Raw genomic sequence first — 19,246 nt, 5'->3', positions numbered from 1 at the left:
AAAACGTTCAGTTCTCCAAAGCATACACCAGCTGGCAGAAAGACAACAAGCGGGAGGAGCTAGTCTAACTTCTCTAGGAAGGAAGTTCCAAAGTTTGGGAGCAGCCCCTGGAAAGGCCCTCTCCCGTATCCAAAAAAAGCATTATTGTGAGGGTGGCAGGACCGAGAAAAGGCTCCTTTCAGCCCAGCATCCTGTCCTCACAGTGGCCAAACCAAGAGAAGCATGCAAGCAGGACCCGAGTGTAAGAGCAATTCTACCCCCCAGCAGCGGAGGTAAAACATAGAGGCAATTTTAATCTGCTTAAGTATTTTAAGTTTTGTAAGCTGGAAAGTAGGGTTGTACATTTTTCTTGATTTTACGGCTTTACCTTTTGTAAACCACTTTGAGGTTTTTTTACAATCAAGAGATGTATACATCTAAATAAATAAATAAATAAATAAATAAATAAATAAATAAATAAATAAATGAGTTGGTAGCCATTGATATCCTTCTCTTCCATGAATTTGCCTAAGCCTATCCTAAAGCCTCCCCCACCCTTGAAAAACAGTGCACACAACCTCTTCTGCTTAGCTTGTCACATATAAGGGATAGATGGAATAAGCTCTTTACCATCTAAGGCAGGTTCCCCATAATAAGCTCACAGAGCTTAATGAGGCTATATTATAGGTAGTTTGGCACAAAACTCTCAGAGTCTGCAAAAATCAGAGATTGGGGATAGCTTGTGTATATTAGGAATACTTTTTAGATTCAAGCTAGGAGCCCGTAACAAATAACATGAGTGCTCAATTCAAAATTTGTCCCCCTCCCTGGTTTTGGTCCCTTGTTGCTTTCTGACAGTTGCAATAATTCAGTGACAGTAAAAGTCACAAAGGGGAGAATTTCTGTGACAGAGGCTTCTCCAGTCTGGTGTCATCCTGATGTTGTTGGACTACAATTCCCATCAGCTGTAGCCAGATTGGTCAGGGATTATGACTTACGGTCTTCAAACAAAAACATATTGAATGTCCCAGGCCACAGAGAGGTTGGGCTGGCCTCAACTAGAGCCAGGGCTTTTTCGGCTGTGGCTCCGATCTGGTGGAACGCTCTGTCACAAGAGACTAGGGCCCTGCAGGACTTGACATCTTTCCGCAGGGCCTGCAAGACAGAGATGTTCCACCAGGCCTTTGGCCAGGGCACAGCCTGACTCCCTCTTTTGGCAATCCTCACAGAACTCTAGCCCAATGGTTGCCATTAATCTGATTGGAATTAATTTTATAATGAAATGCTTTTAGAATGTTTTATCATTTTACTGTTGTTAGCCACTCTGAGCCCGGGTTCGGCTGGGGAGGGCGGGATATAAATAAAATTTATTATTATTATTATGTAAATTGTAGTTCAGAAAGCCAGGAGGGCACCAGGTTGGTGCAGCTACTCTAGAACTACCCTTGGCTGGGGTGGCCAAGATGGTGTCCTTTAGATGTCCTGGAGTACAAGTCTCACTGTCTATTGGCCTTGCTGGCAGGGGCTGATGGGAATTATAGTCCAGTGGCTTCTGAAGGTCACCATGCTGGCTATTCCTGATGTATACTTGGCAATCACTCCTTTGGGCCACCTTGTCTCAACCAACTTCCGCAACATTGCTCCTCCTGACCTGAAGCCTTGTGAAGTTCTTTTCCTCTTAGATTAACCTCTTCTTGACTAAAATGTCTGTCTTCTCTGTCTTTTGCCTCAAGTCATACCATTCCTTCAATTTCTGTTCTCTCCTTGCCTCTGGACTTCCCATATCATAGAGGCATAGAAGCATAGTGCTTGAAGGCTCCCTGAGGGCCCTCTAGTCCAGCCCCCTGCAAAGCAGGAATCTCAACTAAATCCTTTTGCTTCTCTGATTCCCAGGGACTTCTTTCAAGTCCTCAGGCTGCTTAAAGAAATTCATGTGAGGTTTTAATCTCAACCACACTAACAACTTCCCTTGTCCTCACAGAGCCTGTTGCTCTGCTCCCCAAGCAATCAAACATTCCAGTCCCATCTCAGTCAATTAATATCAAACATTTCACTGCCACTAGTACAATGTGTTAAGAATGTACCATATTTTTCCATGTATGATGCCCCCATGTATAAGACGACCCCTATTTTTCTTGAACCTTAAATTAAGAAATCAATATTTTAAACATCAAACAGAATGACTTTGAAATAGCAACCCCAAGATCGCCCAAAGTCATTGCCTTTTGGGGGGAGATCGCTGCCCTGCAGCCCCCATGCCACCCTGCACCCCCTACCGTATATTAGAACATCAGCTGCAGTCACCCTGTAATGGTTCACTAAAGTCCACACACTGGTTTATGGAAGTGGATTGGCAGTTCCGACAGCTTCTTCACAGCAGCCACGGGAATGTAACAATATTTAGCAAATCTAACAATATTTAGCAAAAAACATTGTCTTATACATGGAAAAACCCAGGACCCACTCTTAACCCACACATGCATTTGGGGAGTCATTTTTTAATCTTTTACCAATGGTGCCTCTGCTGTCACCCAGCATGAATCAGGCCACGACCCACTAGTCCATCCCGACCCACCAGTTGAAGACCAGTGTTACAGATAGATTTAATTGATTCCTCCGATGCAAAAGATGCATATGGGTCATTGCCAAAGAGTCATTACTTCTATAAAAGAGAAGAAAGAACATGTGGCCATTGGGAATTCATAGTGCCACAAGCACCAGAAATCCCACACAGCCTTTAGGTACTGGCCACACCCTTTAACTTTCCTCTACACAACCACAATGTGCACGAACATGCTCCTTTTAAAGTCCCGACATCCATTGGGAGTCCTGCACTGGATCCACACTGGAGAACTAGGTTCTGTAACTCATAGCACAATTCAGATTTCTGGGTAACTAGTGTAAGAGTTTTTCACAGGAGCCTGCAAGCCATAATCGGCTCCAAACATCAAGTCATTCATAAGCAAGGCTCCTGTGTGTGAAAGCCCTACACAAAATGCACACTGCTGGCACTGTTCATTTGCTACCAACCATTTATGGGTGGCTCTTGTGGCTTTTAGTCTGCAAAAAAAAGGGTAAAGCTCCAAGCTGACCCTCAGCAGGAAAAGATGCTTGGGAGTTTTGCACTCTGATTGGTCTCTCTGTAGGAAGATCTCAAAAAGATGCTGCTGCTCCATCTAGTCCCATCTCTTGGTAGGCATATCTTGCCTTTGAGGTTGACTTTTCCTTCCTATCTCATGAGCAGACAGCTAAGTACACCCAGGTACAGCTCAACCTAATGTGTTCAACCAGTGAGGCTGTTGCACAGCTTCACATGCAATCAGCTTGCTATTATTGTAAAATTTCTTAGGGCAACTTCTTCAGGATCAAACATAGCCAATTCAACAGACACAAACAGGTTTACCAAAGGATATGGCTCCGGCAGATAACTCATCTCATCCATCAAAAGAAGCTGCACCTTCAAGGACGGTGCCTACTGTCTCTCACGCAACCCCACATTGAAGCATTTCTCATGTCTTATTCAGATCATCTACAAAACAAAACCTGACCCAAGCGCTTGAATAATAGAGGCTCTGGAAGTTGTGACTGAGACCTGTCAATGACCTCTCTGTCTGCTTTCCTAACACAACTCCTAAACACATTCCTTCACTAATCCTGTGGCTTTAGGACAAAACTACATGCTGCAGCAATCCACTGAGAGTCCTTTTGCATGCATGCTTGTTATCCATGCGTCTCAGTGACAAATGCTCCATATACGCCCCCCCAGACAAACAAACATTTTCTCCCGAAAAAGTGGCTGAAACTTCGGAAGGAGAAGAGATTGGGGCTTACCTCCAGACTCTGGGTTTGCATGGAGTGGCAGTGTATGTAGCAGAAGCTGGAACATGGGCAGAAGCACAGGCACCACTGAAGGAAGGCTGGACCTCATGGTATTGCCTGGAATGGGCCAGAGAGCGGCACTCAGACCATTCCCTGGACACTGAGCAACAAGCACACAAAGGAGGCACAAGCTACAGACACAGCCTGTCTGTTTTCAATTGAAGGTTCGGCTACTACTATATTTAATAAGCTTGCAGCTGAGGGAGGGATGTTCTGAAGTTCCCCACCAGTCAGAAACAGGGCTGGGTTAAAACAGATACCTCTCATGTTACAAGTCAGTTCCCCTTCTTAAAGGGCTAGTTCTTCCCCCTCCCCATTTCCCCTTTTAGAAACTGTTTGAATATCTCCTCCTTCGCCTCCTTCCCTCTCTGTCATAACTTTTTGGGAACTGGCCAGGCTTTCAGCTCTTTGTTTTTCGGTATGGTTCTTTCTGACATGGCTGTGTGAAGGAACTCAGGGAGATTGTTTGAGGCTACAGAGAGATGGTGTTTGTCTATACATAAAGATAGGGCTGGCCCAATAAGTTTTGCTCCCTGAGTCAAAGGGCATGGTGTACCATGGGACTGGCAGTTGAATCCTACATGAATGCTGGTGATGGGAGAGCACCCTCTACTTCACCAGAGTCAGTAGTTAAGAGTTAACTTTGTGGGAGCCAGGAGAGGCCATGTAGCATGGACAGTTCTGTCCTGCAACAGATGGGAATAGTCAGGTACCTTAGAATGGACTGCCAAGAGCCTACTGCCCCTGCCTTTGCCCCTCAGCACCTGCCACCTGAGGTGGTTGCCTGACCTTGTTTAACAGTAGAGCTGACTTTGCTTAAAGACTTCGGTGACCAGATTGCAAACTATGGGAACACAGGAAGCTACCTTAGTCAGACCAACAGTCCACCTAGCTCAGTGCTGTCTGTTGACTGCCAGTGGCTTGCTAGGATTGCAGTGTGGTGCCTGGAGCTGCTGGGACTCTGTATGCAAGGCAGATGCTCTACCACTGTGCTACAGCCCTGCTGGTTTCCTTTTAAAGTGATGAGACATTCCAACCAGTAACTAGTCAGGGGCTACTTTCTTTTAAATGGAGGCAGATTCAATAATTATGGGAACCCCCACATTGCAATCTGCAATGGTACTGAAACAAGTTTAGCCCCTCATCTGAGTCAGGGGAGGAGCTGTCTGACCTGGTAGAGTCAGATGCCTGTGTTCCTATCTGTTCCTCAAGAACTAGACTTTAGAAAACATCCTTTTCCTATAAATGAAGATGTACACGTTCCTGTTGTGGAACTATTGTTGATATGCTGCTCTTTATGGGTGTTTCTAAAAGACATGGCGAATCTGGTAATGAGATCAGGTTCCACAGTGGCAGCAGTGGCAGTAGTTGCTGGAGTGGTAACTGTGGTCCTTGCTAGAAAAATAGCAAAAAAAATAGAAGCTTGCCTCATTCCGTGTCAAACCATTTGTGAATTTGGCTCAGTCTTGTCTGCGCTGTCTGACAGCAGCTCTCCAGGATTCTTAGCCAGAGAACATTCCCAGCCCTACCTGGGAATGCTCAGGATTGAACCTGGGACTAGTCTGCATGCAGCACAGATACTCTATCACTAAGCTATGTCCCTTTCCCCTTTGAGGCAACTGTTTGCATATTGGAGCTACATAGCCATCCTGTTACCTAAGGTGCAAATAACTAGACAACACCCAGCATATTGGTTTGAGATCAAATAAGGCCACAACTTTATTGCTTACAGATGTGAAGGTTTGGCCATAGGCATTGTGGTAAGCAACTTCGAATGTCGCTCCTGCCTGTCCACTGGGAGTGTTTCTGTTATGTAGTAGCTTGGATCCTAGAACAATAGGCAAGTAGGATCATAGAATCATAGAATCATATAGTTGGAAGAGACCACAAGGGCCATCGAGTCCAACCCCCTGCCAAGCAGGAAACACCATCAGAGCACTCCTGACATATGGTTGTCAAGCCTCTGCTTAAAGACCTCCAAAGAAGGAGACTCCACCACACTCCTTGGCAGCAAATTCCACTGTCGAACAGCTCTTACTGTCAGGAAATTCTTCCTAATGTTTAGGTGGAATCTTCTTTCTTGTAGTTTGGATCCATTGCTCCGTGTCCACTTCTCTGGAGCAGCAGAAAACAACCTTTCTCCCTCCTCTATGTGACATCCTTTTATATATTTGAACATGGCTAGCATATCACCCCTTAACCTCCTCTTCTCCAGGCTAAACATGCCCAGCTCCCTTAGCCGTTCTTCATAAGGCATCGTTTCCAGGCCTTTGACCATTTTGGTTGCCCTCGTCTGGACACGTTCCAGTTTCTCAGTGTCCTTCTTGAACTGTGGTGCCCAGAACTAGACACAGTACTCCAGGTGAGGTCTGACCAGAGCAGAATACAGTGGCACTATTACTTCCCTTGATCTAGATGCTATACTCCTATTGATGCAGCCCAGAATTGCATTGGCTTTCTTAGCTGCCGCGTCACACTGTTGGCTCATGTAAATTTTGTGGTCAACCAAGACTCCTAGATCCTTTTCACATGTACTGCTCTCAAGCGAGGTGTCACCCATCTTGTATTTGTGCCTCTCATTTTTTTTGCCCAAGTGCAATACTTTACATTTCTCCCTGTTAAAATTCATCTTGTTTGTTTTGGCCCAGTTCTCTAATCTGTCAAGGTCATTTTGAAGTGTGATCCTGTCCTCTGGGGTGTTAGCCACCCCTCCCAGTTTGGTGTCATCTGCAAATTTGATCAGGATGCCCTTGAGTCCATCATCCAAGTCGTTGATAAAGATGTTGAATAAGACCGGGCCCAAGACAGAACCCTATGGCACCCCACTAGTCACTCTTCTCCAGGATGAAGAGGAACCATTGATGAGCACCCTTTGGGTTCGGTCAGTCAGCCAGTTACAAATCCACTGAGTGGTAGCATAGTCAAGTCCGCATTTTACCAGCTTCTTTACAAGAATATCATGGGGCACCTTGTCAAATGCCTTGCTGAAATCAACGTAGGCTACATCCACTGCGTTCCCTTCATCTACCAGGCTTGTAATTCTGTCAAAAAATGAGATCAGGTTAGTCTGACATGACTTATTTTTCAGAAATCCATGCTGACTATTGGTGATCACAGTATTCCTTTCTAGGTGCTCACAGACTGTTTGCTTAATGATCTGCTCCAGAATCTTCCCTGGTATTGATGTCAGGGCTGGCTATTTGGGCGGTAATTATTTGGGTCCTCTCTTTTCCCCTTCTTGAAAATAGGGACAACATTTGCCCTCCTCCAGTCTGCCGGGACTTCGCCTGTTCTCCAGGAATTCTCAAAGATGACTGCCAGTGGTTCTGAGATCACATCTGCCAGTTCTTTTAATACTCTTGGATGCAGTTCATCTGGCCCTGGAGACTTGAATACATCTAGACTAGCCAAGTATTCTTGTACTATCTCCTTAGTTATTCTGGGCTGTGTTTCCTCTGCTGAATCATTTGCTCCAAATTCTTCAGGTCGGGCATTGTTTTCTTTATCGGAGAAGACTGAGGCAAAGAAGGCATTGAGGAGTTCAGCCCTTTCTGTGTCCCCTGTTTGCATTTCACCATCTTCTCCTCTGAGTGACCCCACTGTTTCTTTGTTCTTCCTTTTGCTACGAACATACCCATAAAAGCCGTTTTTGTTGCTTTTAACCTCTCTAGCAAGCCTGAGTTCATTCTGTGCTTTAGCTTTTCTGACTTTGTGTCTACACGTGCTATTTGTTTGAATTCCTCTTTGGTGGTTTCCCCCCTTTTCCTCTTTGGTGGTTCCCCCCCTTTTCCATTTTTTGTACACATCCATTTTTAATCTTAACTCAGTTAAAAGTTCTTTAGATAGCCACCCTGGCTTCTTTAGGCACCTTCCATGGTTCCGTCTCATTGGTATTGCCTGAAGTTGTGCTTTTACTATCTCCCTCTTAGCAAACTCCCAGCCATCATGAACTCCCTTTCCTTTTAGTATTACTGTCCATGGGATCTCACCCAGCACTTCCCTAAGTTTTATGAAGTCGGCTTTCTTAAAATCAAGAAATTGAGTCCTAGTATGCTTGGCTACTCCTTTCCGCTGTATAGTAAACTTCAGAAGAGCATGATCACTCGCGCCTAATGATCCTTCCACTTCTACCCCCTAACCAGGTCATCAACATTGGTTAGGACCAGATCTAAAATGGCTGTTCCTCTTGTTGCTTCTCCCACTTTCTGGACAACGAAGTTGTCTTCAAGGCCAGTGAGGAATCTGTTTGACCTTATGCTCTTGGCTGAGTTTGACATCCAACAAATATCCGGGTAATTGAAGTCCCCCATTACTACTATCTCCCTTCCTTTTGCATGCTTAATGAATGGACTTAATGAATGCAACATCAGTGAAAAGAACTGGATGTGTAGTGTATTAAGGGAAATGTCATTCTAAAAGATGCACAATGGAGGTTTTTTTTCTCAAATGAAAAGCAATATACGGTATTTTGAAAAGGAGAGATATATGCAAAGGGAGGCAGTGGAAACTCACCCCATGCAAATGGAGCATGCAGGGTCAAACATTGAAATCTGTGAAATTTGGCTCCATTTTAGTTTTCCGAGGGGTTGTCTGGGCATAGTCCCTGGATACTTTTGTATGCAGTTTCAGGGGATCAGATCACCTCCAAGAAAGAATCTGTTATGTAGTGAAGTTTCACCCTGGGCCAGCAGGGGGATACTGTATATAGTTTTCACTCAGGTCTGTAGATAGTTTTCACTCAGGTCCACGTCAGTTATTTTAGGCGGGAACTCTGGGCTGTTGCTACAATGTTGACAGCCGGCTGCCTATAAAAGCAGGTCGGCTGAGCTGTTGCAGTCAGTTCTATTCCAGCTTACAAAATAAAGAGCTACTTGGAGAAATCGCTGCGTCGTCTGCTATGTCAACCCACAATTTAACACTGGCGACGAGGATGGGATGGATGGACATCAGAGCACAGCCAGATGCGGCCAGCCTCTGAACTGAGCTGAATCACTGAGCTTAATCACAGAGCGAAATCACTGAGCGAAATCACTGGACAGAACCAATTCAGAGCTGACTGTTCTGGCTAAGAGCACTGTGTTCCATCCATTGCCCTTCACGCCGGCATCGGAATCATGGCTTCACTTGTGCCTCTACCGCCGTTTGTGCCAGCCTCTGAATCATGGGACTCCTGCCTCGCTCGGTTCGACTGCTACCTCCAAGCCAACGAGCTGACAGCAGTATCAAAGGATTGGAAGCGGGGCCTATTCCTCAGCCTCTGTGGGCCTGAGGTGTTTGAGACGGCCCGAGCATTGGTTGCGCCTGAAGCAGTCCAGGCAACACCATGGGACACGATCCAAGAGAAGCTCCGCAACCACTACGCACCAAAGCCGTCCAAGATTGCTGCCCGCCATGCGTTCTACCACCGGAACCAGGCAGAGGGGGAGTCAATCAACAACTACACCACCGCCCTGCGACAGGCTGCAATGCACTGTGAGTTCCGAGACTTAGACGATGCCCTGATGGATCGAATCGTCTGCGGGGTCCGGGACATCCATCTGCAACGGCGTCTCCTCGCCAAGCCAGATCTCACGTTACAGAAAGCCATTGAGGAGGCTGTGGCCTCAGAAGCTGCTGAACGCTCCGCCCAGGAGATCCGCAATTCCAGCAGCCCGCGTCTTGCTGGGGAGCCAGTTCCGGTGCATCATGAAGAGGCCAGCAGTGATGAGGCATCCTCCAGTGAAGACGATGACGTGCACCAGACAAAGCGGGAGCGCAGGAAGTTCCAACAGAAGTCCAAGGGCCAACCGGAATGTGCCGGCTGCGGAGGCAACCATTCCCGTGCCAAGTGTCGATTCAGAGACGCCATCTGTAGGAAGTGTTCCAGAAGGGGCCACATCGCTAAGGTCTGCCGATCGGCTCCGTCTGACACCCCCCCCTTCATCGACTCGCAAGTCCAAGTCTTCACTCCAGTCTGCCAAGGAAAGTTGTTTCGCTCTCACCAACTGCCGCTGCCCGTCTGGAACCACAATTGGCCAAACCGACTCGCCTACGCGACGCAAGCTGAACGTCACGGTGCTCATTGAAGGAGCTCCATGTGACATGGAGATCGACACCGGGTCTGCCCTGTCCATCGTGTCATGGAGCACCATCAAAAGACTGGTACCCAGAGTGTCCAAAAGGCAACTCGACTCTCACCGCGTACACCTGAGAGACTACCAGGGAAACGACATTCCCGTGGTAGGCGTTGGCCAGTTCCGGATCGCCTTCAAGGATTTTTCGGGCCTGCTCCGGTTGGTGGTGGTCGAAGGTCAGCGGCCAAGCCTCCTAGGGCTAGACTGGTTTGATGCCCTCGGCCTGGAAGTCACCGGCATCAACTGCATCTCTAACGCAGAGACTGAGGGTCTGGTCAAAGACTTTGCCGAGGTTTTTGACGGCACCTTGGGGCAATATACAGATACGCCCATCTCCTTTAGACTTGATCCACAAGTCGCCCCCATCAAGCTAAAGCCACGCCGGGTTCCCTTTGCTCTCAAGGCTAAGGTGGACGAACAACTGGACAAACTGATCGCCCAAGGAGTTTTGGAGCCGGTTGACCACGCCAAGTGGGAAACCCCCATCGTCACGCCTGTCAAGCCAGATGGGTCGGTGAGAATCTGCGCTGACTACAAGTGCACGATCAACAAGGCACTTCAGCAGCACGCTTATCTGGTTCCTGTTGTCCAACACCTGCTGCATTCCCTGGGTGAGGGTAAGGTCTTCGCTAAGCTGGACCTTGCCCAAGCCTATCAACAACTGCCCGTCGATGATGCCACTGCTGAAGCCCAGACGATCGTCACCCACCGGGGGGCATTCCGTTGCCGCCGGTTGCAGTTCGGGGTGAGTGTGGCTCCTGGCATCTTCCAAAGCCTTATGGAGCGTCTCCTGCAAGGGCTTCCGGGCGTGGTACCATATTTTGATGACGTCTTGGTGTCTGCAGACTCACACCAGCAGCTGTTCGAGCGCCTCCGTGCCGTGCTGACCAGGTTCCAAGAGGCCGGGCTCAAGGTAAAGAGGGAGAAGTGCCAGATCGCCGTTCCACAGGTAGAGTTCCTGGGCTATCTTATCGATGCCTCCGGCCTTCACCCGACCACATCCAAGATCCACGCTATCCAGCAGGCCCCCACCCCAAAGAACAAGACGGAGTTGCAGGCGTTCCTGGGGCTGCTGAACTTTTATAACATGTTCCTGCCCCACAAAGCCACAGTGGCTGAGCCTCTTCACCAACTCCTTAGCACTAAGACGCCTTGGGCCTGGGGTCATCGGGAGACGGCGGCCTTCAACGCGGTCAAGGCTCTCCTTTCATCAGACAGTGTGCTGGTACAGTACAGTGAATCCAGGCCACTGGTCCTTGCCTGTGACGCCTCACTTTTTGGCATCGGTGCTGTCCTTAGTCACCGTTTTCCAGACGGAAGAGAAGCACCGCTCGCCTACTTTTCCAGGACGCTATCTCCGACGGAACGGAATTACAGCCAGCTCGACAAGGAGGCACTGGCACTTGTGGCTGGAGTGAAGAGGTTCCATGAATACCTCTATGGCAGGACTTTTGACCTCATCACTGACCACAAGCCACTCCTAGGCCTCCTCACCGGTGATCGTCCAACTCCACCGGTCCTCTCGCCACGCATGCTGCGATGGACTGTTTTCCTGGCTGCCTACCACTACCGGCTCATCTATCGCCCGGGGAAATCGATGGGCCATGCCGACGCCCTCAGCTGTTGCCCTCTTCCAGCATTTGTGGAAGACCCGGCTCCAGCTTCATCGCTCCTTCTGATTGAGGATCTTCCAGCAGCGCCTGTATCGGCTGCCACTGTGGCCTCCGCGTCTGCCCAGGATCGCACCATCAGCCGGGTGCTCAACTGGGTGTGGAGGGGGTGGCCACAAGGGCCTTTTGCATCGGAGTTCCAGCCCTTCGCAACCAGACAACATGAACTCTCAGCTCATCGCGGCTGTCTGCTGTGGGGAGACCGCGTCGTGATTCCCCAGGGACTCCGTCAGCGCGTCCTGGAGGCTCTGCACGTTGGCCACCCGGGAATTGTCAAAATGAAGGCGTTGGCTCAGTGTTACATCTGGTGGCCTAATATGGACGATGCCATCACTGCCTGGGTGTCCACCTGTCAAGCGTGCCAAGAGTCGAGGCCTGCACCACCGGCAGCTAAGGGACACACCTGGGAGACGCCCAAGACACCCTGGTCGAGGGTGCACATCGATCTGGCTGGCCCCTTTCACGGCCGGACCTTTATGGTAGTGGTGGACGCCTATTCCAAATGGCTGGAGGTCGCCCTGATGCCCTCCACCACTACCGAAGCTGTCATCCGGGTGCTGCGAGGCCTGTTTGCAACGCATGGGTGTCCTGATGTCCTTGTCTCTGACAACGGACCGCAGTTCACGTCAGGCACGTTTGAGCGGTATCTTTTGGGACTGGGCATCCGCCATGCCCTAACGGCACCCTTTCATCCATCCAGTAACGGGCAAGCGGAAAGAATGGTGCGCTCGGCAAAAGAGGCACTGGCGCTCCTGGACCGGGGAGACTGGCATGAGCGGGTCGCCGAATACTTGTTCGTGCAACACATCACCCCTCATGCGGCCACAGGGAGGAGTCCTGCTGAACTGCTTATGGGCCGCCGCCTCAGGTCACCGCTCGACCGGCTACACCCGGACTTTGCCGTGGCTGAACCCCCAGGCTGTGCCAACGCGCCACGGTCATTTGTCCCAGGAAACCAGGTCTTTGCCCGAAACTATGTGGGGGACATTCCTTGGGTGCCAGCCACAGTAGTGGGAGTCACTGGACCTCGCTCATACCAGGTGGCACTCGAAGACGGACGCTTGTGGCGACAGCACACAGACCAGCTTAGGCGCAGGGTTGGGGACTTGGACACTACCGAGGTGCCCCCAACTGCGCTTGCGGCTCCAGAAGAGACACGTACAGATGGCGAGGCCCCACCTGCACCTCCCTCGCAAACTGCCAGCGTGGAGCCGAACCAAGCCGCTTCAGAGGGTCTGCCAGACTTACCACAGACTCAGACCACTCCACTTGCGGAGGCTCCACCCACAGCAGCGGATCCAGGGGATTTGGTTTCAACACCACCTAGGGTCGCACCACAGCCTCAGCAAGAATTGTGTGCCCCCCCCCCCCGGACTTGGCTACCAGTCCCCGGCGGTCTGGCAGAGTTTCCAAGTGCCCAACTTATTTAAAGGACTATGTTGTTGGACATGTATCACTGTTGGTCTAAGTATGGGAAATGTAACTGACATGCTTTTGTGCCTAACTGAACCATTACGTGTAGTGCTGTATATAAGGAAATCATTACGATTGTAACTAATGCCTTATCTCGGTGTGGAGGGGTGTTATGTACTGAAGTTCTCACCCTGGGCCAGCAGGGGGATACTGTAGATAGTTTTCACTCAGGTCCACGTCAGTTATTTTAGGCGGGAACTCTGGGCTGTTGTTGCTACAATGTTGACAGCCGGCTGCCTATAAAAGCAGGCCGGCTGAGCTGTTGCAGTCAGTTCTATTCCAGCTTACAAAATAAAGAGCTACTTGAAGAAATCGCTGTGTCGTCTGCTATGTCAACCCACAATTTAACAGAATCTGTTGTGTTTGCTTCTTTGGAGTGATGCCTCCATGTGTATAGTACAATGCTGTATTGTCAAACAGATGCTTTTGCAGCTGGGTCTCCCCAATAACTCACTCTAACAAGCTTCCTGTTCCAGCCTTCATTTTTCACAAGCATCACCTTCTTGTCCAATATTCATAGTTCACATTATGCTCCTGGCCCCTTTGATTAGACATTTTCCAGAGTCAAAACCTTGTTTGCTTTGCTTCCCATGGAAGGAATCTTAACCTTAATGTGAGTTTCTCCTCTCGTTGGAGGCCTGCAACACCTCCTGCTTTAGCAGCGGTGGCAAAATTTAATTTATACACTGCTTATTTTTCCTTCCAGGTAATTATTAGCATCATAAACCTGGCTTCCTAAGGTGTTTATGAGCACATCCCTATGGTTTCAGTAAATTCATTACTTAATTCCATTAAGACACTGGGGTATCACTTTTAACTGAGATTTGCTGATTCTGGAGAGAGCCAATTTCACAAAATATTCATTTTCTGGCTTCTTATGTGTAGTTCTACAATTGATAGCACTGCATTGCTACTGAGCTGCTTTTTTAAATCCCCACCTTTGGATTCTTGTAGGGAAAGTCCTAAACTCAAGCTTGGCCTGCAACAAAGTCCCAGGTAACTCTAGTGATATGATAGCCATGTTCAAATATATAAAAGGATGTCACATAGAGGAGGGAGAAAGGTTGTTTTCTGCTGCTCCAGAGAAGCGGACATGGAGCAATGGCTCCAAACTACAAGAAAGAAGATTCCACCTAAACATTAGGAAGAACTTCCTGACAGTAAGAGCTGTTCGACAGTGGAATTTGCTGCCAAGGAGTGTGGTGGAGTCTCCTTCTTTGGAGGTCTTTAAGCAGAGGCTTGACAACCATATGTCAGGAATGCTCTGATGGTGTTTCCTGCTTGGCAGGGGGTTGGACTCGATGGCCCTTGTGGTCTCTTCCAACTCTATGATTCTATGATTCTAGTTAGCACTGGGAAAGGCTTATGTTGCAGAGGTGGGGGACCATTTCCAGCCCGAAGGTCCTATTCATTTCCAGGCATATTTATGGATGCCACAAGGCAGTGGTGGGTGGGGCCAGAGGCAACAGAGGGTGGAATAATATATGCAGATTTTGCCTTTATGCAGCGGGCTAGTTTCCACACACATTCACACAGTTCTCCATCCTCCACCGAGGCAATCAAGAGGAATTGCTCTGCAGTCAGAAACAAACTAAACACCAGGAAGAAGGCGGATTTCAAAAAATTTAAGGAACTACTGGGAGAGATCAAAGAGAAGGGAGTCCAAGATGGATGCAAGTTTCTTAAAGTGAAATATTGAAGGCCCAAATGGAGACCATTCCAACAAGAAAGAAAAGAGGGAGGCATCTTAGGTGTGGCTGCATAAGGAGCTTACAGAGGACCTGAAATTTATGTATAAGATGTATAAAAAATGGAAGAAAGAGGAAATTATAGGAGGAGAATTATACACAAGTAGCCAACAGTTGCAAGGGGAAAGTCAGACTGGCTAAAGCTCAGAATGAGCTCAGGCTTGCAAGAGAGGTTAAAAATATTTTTTAAAAGGTTTCTTTGTCTATGTCTGAAGCAAGAGGAAGAACAAGCAAGTGGTAGGTCCTCTGCATGGAGAAGATGGAGAAATGCTATTGGGGGACAGGGAGAAGGCAGAACTACTCAGCACTTATTTTGCCTCAGGCTTCACCCAAAAGGAAAGTGATGCCCACCCTGGTGATAACAGAATAAATGATGTAAGTCTGCTTACCTTAAATGGTCAGGCGGCATGGCAGCATGGCCACCGGCCTGGTCAGTGATCCAGCAGCTGACTGGGGAGACTTCAGGACTGCCTGCAGACTGGTCTTTGGCAAGCAGGCCTGGGGATTTCCCAGGAGGAAGGCCCAACCAGCCCATGGGTCTTGCTAGGATCCACCTGCTGGGGAATAAACTGAAACAAGCACAACACTCCTCAGTTTTTTCTATCAGATCCCCCACCCTCACCATTTTCATATGCTTTTCTTTTATGCTAAGACCTTACTATAGACATTGTCAGCTGCTGGACAGGGATTTTTCCACTTGGCAAATAGGCACCAGCCATTTGGTTTTCACCTGCCTCATAGCAATTGTCACAACTTTGTGAGGTTGGGAATTGAGTAAGCCTTAGTCTTGGTTGGAGGTTGTAACCTTTGCCTCTCCCTCCTCTGTTAAAGGGATCTGTGAGGTGTTGCTTGTGTCCCACGCTCAGACAGGCTAGGGCCATAGAACGCCAGTGGGGACACCTCAGGGGGTACCCCTATTTGATGTAGGTCATAGGACCCCCTCCCATGTTGTGGTTTCCCTTTAGATACATTCCCAGCAGATGGGCTGGAGTTAATGTAATGGCTTCACCCAATGCCCATGCCAAACCGTTCACATCTGGCCTATTTGAACCCAAAATCTATATTCTGCTGCCTTGTATGGTTACTTTATCACATAGGGAGTAACTGGGCCACGGGGCTTTGGTACAAAAGGAGGGAGCTGCAGCCTAAGATAGGAAAAGAGGCAGTAAGGGAACACCTAGTGTTGATCACTTCTCCTACCTGGGTAGTTATCTTTCCACAAAGGCTGACATTAATGCTGAAATCCAGCATCACCTGAGCAATTGGGAAACACTTGCCTGCGAGTGCTCCAATTGGATAACAGCCTTTACCAAAGGTGTCATGGACTTTGAAGATGCTCAAACTCAGGATGAAAGGGAGAAACATGCCAAGAGGAAGGCACGTTTGGCAAACCCTCATCATGATCAACTCCTGCCTAGAAACCTATATCTCCACTGTGGAAGGACATGTGGATCCAGAATTGGCCTCCACAGTCACTTACAGACTCACTGTAAGACCGTGTTCATGGAAGATAATCTTACTTGGCTACAAGTGATTGCCTAAGAAAGAAAGAGGTGCATTTGTAGCTGGTTGATTGACTGAACCCAAAGAGTACTCCTTAATGGTCCCTTCTCATCCTGGAAAAAAGTGACAAGTGGGGTGCCAAAGGGTCCTGGGCCTGTTTGTTGTTCCTTGTTTTTATAAACAACTTGTAGGAATTGAGGGGATGCTCATCAAATTTGCAGATGACACCAAACTGGGAGGGGTAGCTAATGCCGCAGAAGACAGAATCAAAATGACCTTAACCAATTGGAGAACTGGGCCCAAGCTAACAAAATGAATTTCAATAGGGACAAATGTAAAGTTCTGCACTTAGCCAGGAAGAACCAGATGCACAAATAAAAGATGGGAGACACCTGGCTTACTAGCAATATATTTGAAAAGGATCTAGGGATCTTGGTGGACCACAAACTGAACATGAGACAACAGTGTGATGCAGCAGCAACAAAAAAGCTAATGCTATTCTAGGCTGCATCAAGTATAGTGTCCAGATCAAAGGAAGTAATAGTACCACTATTCTGCCTTGGTCAGACCACATCTGGAATGCTGTGTCCAATTCTGGGCATGCGCCATAATTTGAGAATGTTGGCAAGCTGGAACATGTGCAGAGGAGGGCAAGATAATCAAGGGTCAGGAAACCAAGCCTTAAGAGGAGTGGTTGAAGGAGCTGGGTATGTTTAGTATGAAAATAAGGAGACAAAGATATGATAGCCATCTTCCAATATCTCAAGGGCTGTCACGTGGAAGAGGGAGCAAGCTTGTTTAAGTTACAAGATTCCAAGTATCAGGAATAACTTTCTGATGGCAAGAGCTGTTCAACCATGTGTCAGGCAGCAGTGGATCCAACCCCCATAGGAGGTCGGCAGGAACGGAGAAGACAGTTCTTACCAACTGCTTTTTATTCAATATTCACAGAGAGAGGCTTGGAAGTGCAACCTCTTGGAATAATGGCATTGTCCCGAGTGAAATCTCCACCCCCTCCCTCTCTCCTTTCATGTGTCGTCACTATGTGTGCTGAGAAGTGCCCTCTACCTCTGAGCTACTCTGCTCTCCTACTTTCAATGCTCTCCAGGTTCTGGGAGGGGGGGTCTGAAATGCTTTCTAAAGACACTGTGTCTGTCAGCTGTTCCCCCTCTGGTGCTTCTTCCTCCTTTCCCATTATTTCCCAGCTTTCCTCCTCATCTGCCTCTGAGCAGATGTTGTAATTCTGAACTGTCTTCTTTTTCTCTGGAAGAGTCAGGCTGGGGAGGCAGTCTCCACCATTCCTCCTCTGCCCAGTCCCTGGCACTATGGAATGAACTCCCATATAAGGTGGTGTACTCTCCTTCCTTGGAGGTTTTTAAGCAGAGTTTGAATGGCCATCTGTCATGTATGATTTAGTTGAGATTCCTGCATTAGACTAGATGACACTTGTGCCCCTTCCAACTCTACAATTCTATGATTATATGATTCTAAGTTTGCTCCATCTTCCTTCCCCCACCTCAAGAAAAGAACTTATAGTTGCATAGCCCTATTCAGAGTAGACTCACTGAACTTAGGTTCATTAATTTTGGTGGGTCTTACATTCTTGGATACAGTTTTGCCAACCCTGAACATTGATTCAATCATCCGGGGGTAGGGTTTTTTCGTGTGCTCCATGAAATGCTTTCAGACATTGTCCCAAATAATTTAGGCTGGCATTCCACGGGTGTTTTTTCTCCCTTATGCCCACAGACATCAACATCTGTTTCGTTCACACCCTTATCTATACACAGTTCCCCCCCTCTCCACCTCATCCTCATTCCTCATACTTATTGGTCGACAGCTAACCATAACAGTGTGGCATATACACAATGTTCCTAGGCCATCTCCTGTTTACATAGTTTCTTTTCTTCCCTTTTTCAGTGACGTTGAAGATCATTAAACAGAATTTCGGTGAGGTCCAGACTAAACTCCCAACATAGTTGAAGAACATTTGATGCATTGCTTATTATTTCATTTAACACTGTGCTGCCAAGGAAGGAAGTGAGCAGCAATTAATGCCACAAGTGATCAAGAAGTTTCCCACCTTCCCCAAGCTCCACTTGGTGACTGATCTTGTGGCTTCTTCAGTAGCGAGCTACACCCAGCTAAGACTGCTGAGTCATTCTCAGCTGAGCTCTCTACCATGGTTGACTCTGATTTTCCTTTTATGAGGAAAGCAGGCAAGCTGGGAACTTCTTCCGTGGAATTTCAACTGGGCCTGTGCTATCTTGAGCTGCTGGGAGGAGTCTTGGAGCTCTGAAGGGTCAGTTTTCAAATATAAGCACATCTCTCAATGAAAAGCATTTGCCATGATCCAACCAGGAAGATTTGTGTGTGCAACTGAACTTGCACCTTCATCATAATGCAGTCAACTTGCAACTTGTGCACTTTGAACTTGATCACAATTTTGGTGGCCGGCCAGCTGCAATTACCCAAATTAAATGCATACAAGGCAAAGAGCTTAAAGCTCTGGGCAGGTCATGTGAGATCTTGTATACATGGTTTTGGTTTTACATGCAATCCATGGAACATAACCTCTGTACAAATTGCAAGTCATCTGCACTCATCAGTGTCATAGAAATAGTTAACATCTGCAGTGCCACAGGCTCCCCATCCTCAGCTTAAAGAAATTACAGGTGGTGGTGGTGGTAGCCCTAAAGCGAGCAGGGCAAGTGGCTGGGTGCTGGGAATCATAAGCAACATGTGGAGTGCCACATGTTCTCCATTCTGGCTTTACAGTTTTGATAAAAACTGCAGCCCACTCATCAGCAGAATGTCAACTGAGATTCAGCTTCACTTAAGGAGAATTTATCAGGCTTGCAAATTGCCTTGACAATTTAAT

At 47.9% G+C, this 19,246-nt stretch overlaps 1 protein-coding gene across 1 annotated transcript in view; it reads right to left on the bottom strand.

Moving 5' to 3' along the window:
* The window catches only part of CSPG4 (chondroitin sulfate proteoglycan 4), a 137,852-nt gene extending 133,824 nt beyond the window's left edge, over positions 1 to 4,028 (bottom strand). The window contains exon 1 of the mRNA XM_079953111.1: positions 3,811 to 4,028. Within this exon, the coding sequence (XP_079809237.1) occupies positions 3,811 to 3,907 (97 nt within the window). The 5' untranslated portion in view covers positions 3,908 to 4,028. The remainder of the gene's footprint in view (positions 1 to 3,810) is intronic.
* Positions 4,029 to 19,246: the final 15,218 nt, after the last annotated feature.

This window comes from Podarcis cretensis (genome assembly GCF_951804945.1).
Source record: "Podarcis cretensis genome assembly, chromosome: 14".
NCBI lineage: Eukaryota > Metazoa > Chordata > Lepidosauria > Squamata > Lacertidae > Podarcis > Podarcis cretensis.
Note: the sequence above shows the minus strand (reverse complement) of the source record. Positions and strands in the feature narration are given on the sequence as shown.